Source organism: Bidens hawaiensis, unplaced genomic scaffold (genome assembly GCF_021521415.1).
Source record: "Bidens hawaiensis isolate Kalapana, Puna unplaced genomic scaffold, B.hawaiensis_p1.1 tig00012467_1, whole genome shotgun sequence".
NCBI lineage: Eukaryota > Viridiplantae > Streptophyta > Magnoliopsida > Asterales > Asteraceae > Bidens > Bidens hawaiensis.
Window position 1 is genome coordinate 122,148 of NW_027492017.1, and position 4,667 is coordinate 126,814.

A 4,667-nucleotide genomic window follows, 5' to 3' on the forward strand; every position below is an offset into this window, starting at 1 on the left:
TTTGTGTTCCTGAGTCTCATTTAAGAGAAAAAAGAAAAAGAAAGTGAAGAAAATAAAAAAGGAGTTGTTTTCCTGAGTTTTTGTTGGAAAGGAAGGAAATGAAAATCATAATTTGTTGTGTTCTAGATATTTATTTAAGAGAAGAAATATAAAAAAAATATGTAAAGGAAAAAAGAAATAAAAGAAAAAGTTTTTCTTTCCAAATTAAAAGAAAAGTGAGAAGAAAGAAAAGAAAAAGAGAACGAGAAAATTATATAAAAGAAAGAAGAAAAACTTTCCAACCCGTTTCTTTTATTTTATTTTACTTGAACTTGACTCGGGAACACTTTCAAATGAGTCTTCTTAAATTTGTATATATAATAAAGAAGAAAAGCCTGGCTTAAATCAGCTAGGAAGTTTTACATTTCGTCAATAGATAAGTATCTAATTTAAGGATGAACATCCATGAGGGGCCAAAGAGAAAAAAAGAAAAAATAAATAAAAAAAAATCTTTCAACTTTGGTTGACACGTGTAAAGTATATTATAATCTTTCAACTCACCTAAAGTTAATTGATAAGTATATTATAATAATTAAATAATCAAAAGTGTAACTACTAGCTAATTATATAATAATAAACTAACATGTAGACAGACAATTATCATAAGTTGGTTGTGGCTTAATGGTAGAGCACTCACTTTATAAGTGAGAGGTAGGGGGATCAAACCTTACTACCACCAACTTATATGAGAGATATGAGGGATGACCCTGGCTTGCCAAGGTTCGAGTCCTGATCTCACCCGGTTTTACCGGCTCCTCGCTGTCGTGCCGTTTGGCGGGCGTGGGGGTCGGGTTTTATTCGGTGAATCCCTCAACAGGTGGACCGCTAGGGGCTACGTCCGTCCGGACTAGTGGCCGGCTCGGGCTACCTTTAGCCAATGGGGGCCGCGTACGGGGTACCCGGCGTTACTTAGTTGGCCGTTCAAAGAAAAAAGACAGACAATCATCGAAGCTTCTGCCTTCGTTGACTTCAGGGGTGGTGCGTAGTTTCTTCAACAGCAATGATCAGGTTCCGTTAATCATCATCATCGGAGGTGAGTTCTTATGAATCCGCTCAAATATTCTGTTGCAAATATACTGTATTTTACTATCCTTGTTTTAATATTTCATTGTAGATTTGTAAACTGTATGAAATCCAATTACCTAAATCACTAATTTGTGAGTAACATACTGTGCATACTGTGTGTATAATTGATTGATCAAAACATTGGATTGCTCTAAATGTGTGTTAAGATCGGAATACAGTCGGTGTTTGACACCTGCATATGTTATTGCTTAAAATAGCATTCATGAAAGTTGATTAGTTGAAGTTTCAGTAATTTTCCATCTTTTCTGTTGCAGTAGAAAGAAACTCTGATTAGAAAGCAAATAAAGTATTATTCTTAATCACAATCCATTGACAATCAGTCAAGTCAGTTAACTTGAATGCTTGATCTTTGTTCCATGACAACAATATCACTACCATAACCTGACATAGTTATCTTATCGACCTGGAGAGAGAACTATGGCGGATGTTTTCCGTCTTCTCAGAACGAAATTAATCCTACGCTATGCGGCATTTGACATCTTAGAAGAGGAAGAAGCACCAGATGCCAAGAGAACGAAGACCGAACCAGTTGATGATCTGATGAATTACCTCAAAGACATGATGGTAGGGTATGAAAATGAGGAAGTGCTAGCTTTACTGAAAGAAATGGAAGACGCGGTGGCAAGCAAAGTTTTGTATAGGCATGGCGAGACATTGACGAGTCATGTGATACAAGATAACATGTTACGGAGTATATTATTTTGATACGCTCAGCGGTAATGTACGACATTTCATGGCAGATATGACGGTTCTTGATCCATATATGCTGGGAAAAGGACGATTTGATAAGATGATAGTTATTTGTGAACAACTCTGTAATATCAGATTTAACTCAAATGTAGAGGAAGAAAAATCTGTGGTGGGTTTTGATAATGAAATAGAAACACTACTTCATCAACTTACTGAAACTTCTGCAAAGAAATTTCAGGTTATCTCAATTACAGGAATGGCTGGGCTTGAAAAGACGACTTTGGCTAGAACACTATACAACCATGAATTAATTAAGTATACGTTTGAAGATTTGTTACTTGGCACATTAAGCTCTTTTAACAATGTTATTACAGACGAATTACATGAAATGAACGAGCACCAATTGGGGGAAAAGTTATACAGAAAATTGAAAGGTCGTAAATATTTGGTGGTCTTTGATGATATCTGGGATGGTTGGGTTTGGGACGATCTCAAAATGTATTTCCCAGATGACAAAACCGGAAGCCGGGTAATATTTACTTGCCGTGACATTGAAGTGAGTTTACATGTACCGTCTGCAAAACCTGCTCATGTTTTACGTCTTCGTACTGGACTTGAAAGCTGGGACATATTTAAGAAGACGGTGTTTAGAATGGGAATATGCCCTCGTGGATTAGAGGAATTTGGACTGGTGATAAACAGAAAATGTGAAGGCTTGCCACTTGCAATTGTTATAGCTGCTGGTCTGGTGAAGAACAATCTTTCAGCCACCTGGTGGGAACAAATTGCTGCAAGTCTCCGCTCATTTATGGTTAGTGATCCAAGACAATACATAGACTCGCTGGCTTTAAGCTACAACCATATGCCTTCCCACTTAAGACCGTGTTTTCTCTTTTTTGGAGCATTTCCTGAGGACTATGAAATACCCGTGACAAAGCTAACTTGGCTATGGATTGCTCAAGGATTCATACATGAAACCGGAAGCGGAATGTTGGAGGATGTTGCAGATGTTTTCTTGATGGATTTAATCAAGAGAAGCCTGCTGATGACTCAAAGAATAAAATCTGATGGCCAAGTTAAAACATGTCGCATCCATGACTTGTTGCATGATTTTTGTTTGAGAAAAGCGGAGGAAGAAACTTTTCTATCAAACAATTATAGGTACTAACACGTGTTTCTACATGAACTTACTAAATACTCTAAAAATTAATTACTAACCAAAGTATGTGCAGGTGTGGCATGCTATCATCAATGCTTTGCTTTCCATTGGAGCTAGGAAAATCTCTTCAAGAGGGTGGATCAATTCATATCGACACATACCGATTTCTTAAGATCTTGGATCTAGAGTCTATTCTTATCTCAGTATTCCCCTTAGATGCAGTACATATGATTAATCTGAGATACCTAGCCATTCAAGCGCATGATGAAATCCATGTGTATCAATATCTAACCTTATCAACCTGCAAATGCTCGTAATATCCTCAAAGAAGAGTATGGAGCAAGTGATACAGAAGGATGGTTGTCCTAGTCCCAGTGCATTGGCTAGCCTTCAAACCTTATCCCAAGTAAGTCCTAGATCTTGCCACAATATATTTTCAAGGACTCCCAATCTTAGGAAGCTTGGGTTTTGTGGACCCTTAATATCATTGCTAGGCAATCTAGAATTTCCAAATTTAGACCCTTTGGCGCGCCTTCAAAAACTGAAGTTACTTAATACATTTTCGTACCCTAAAGCAACGAGATCATGCAATCCTATTATGTTTCCTGAAAAGCTTAAGAAATTGACTTTGTCAAATACTGGGATTGATTGGAAAGAGATGTGGACCTTTGCATGGCTGCCTAACCTGGAAGTTCTAAAATTGAAATTTCATGCATGCGTTGGAGAAATATGGGAGACCGGTGATGCTGAGTTTCAGAAACTCAAGGTCTTGAAATTGCATGATCTGAACATAAAGCAATGGGTTTGCTCAAGGGACAATTTCCCAAGATTACAACGTTTGGTGGTTCATCGTTGTTTAGAACTCGACAGTATCCCAAAGGATCTCGGGAAGGTTTCAACATTGGAGGTGATTGAAGTAAATAGGAGTAGCCTTAATGCACAAAGATCTGCAATGGAAATTCAGGAAGAGCAACATAGTGAAGGAAACTATTTCTTGAAAGTCCACGCATGGGGCTTCCCTTATCTTAGGGGCGTGAGGCTGAAACTGTTTTTAAAAGACTCGGAATGGAATAAAGGAATGGAATGGATTCCTTTGACATTACCCGTCAACGAAGATAAAGAACCGTCAGTGAAATTCTCTGGAAAAACCGAGTGTCTATCTAAAGATTAAACCGACAAACAAAATTGGATAGGATCATCGGTACGTAACTTCTTTGTCCGTCAGAGTTGTAGATTTGTAACCTTTATCACTTCCAAAATTCAGTTACCTAAAGCCCTGGTTTTAGCAAATAATGGTACATTTGATTTATCTCCCTAGTTCATAAACTATTGTTTTTTCTTTAATAGTTACAAATCTGTGTCTTAACATTTGTTCACATTACTTTATATGTTTTTGGTACCGGGTACTATTTCTTCGGTTAACCAAGTATCATCTTCATGAAATAATAATGGTAATTTGTTTTATGCGATTGCCGATTGGTATGTAACTCGAGGTACAAATCCTAACCGGTTACCGAACATTTATTATTATTATTATTATTATTATTATTATTATAAATAATAATTAAATAATTATATATATATATAATTGAATACACACACATATTATAAAAAGGCTAGGCTTGTTTAGTTTCGTGAGCCGGCTCGAGCTTAACAAATGAAGCTCAGACTCGTTTATTAAACAATCTTATTT

At 36.8% G+C, this 4,667-nt stretch overlaps 1 protein-coding gene across 1 annotated transcript; it reads left to right on the plus strand.

The window, feature by feature from the left end:
• Positions 1 to 2,147: 2,147 nt before the first annotated feature.
• On the plus strand, positions 2,148 to 3,304 carry LOC143541071 (putative late blight resistance protein homolog R1A-10). The gene is made up of 2 exons (XM_077033982.1): positions 2,148 to 2,976; positions 3,048 to 3,304. Exons 1-2 carry the CDS (start codon positions 2,204 to 2,206, stop codon positions 3,289 to 3,291), a joined length of 1,017 nt encoding a protein of 338 aa, XP_076890097.1. The 5' UTR covers positions 2,148 to 2,203; the 3' UTR covers positions 3,292 to 3,304.
• Positions 3,305 to 4,667: the final 1,363 nt, after the last annotated feature.

Excerpts from the sequence above, each read along its gene's own strand:
- LOC143541071 (XM_077033982.1), top strand. The coding sequence starts at position 2,204 with ATGAACGAGCACCAATTGGGGGAAAAGTTATACAGAAAATTGAAAGGT. Across the intron at positions 2,977-3,047 it reads TTTCTATCAAACAATTATAG|GTGTGGCATGCTATCATCAA; the intron begins GTACTAACACGT and ends AAGTATGTGCAG.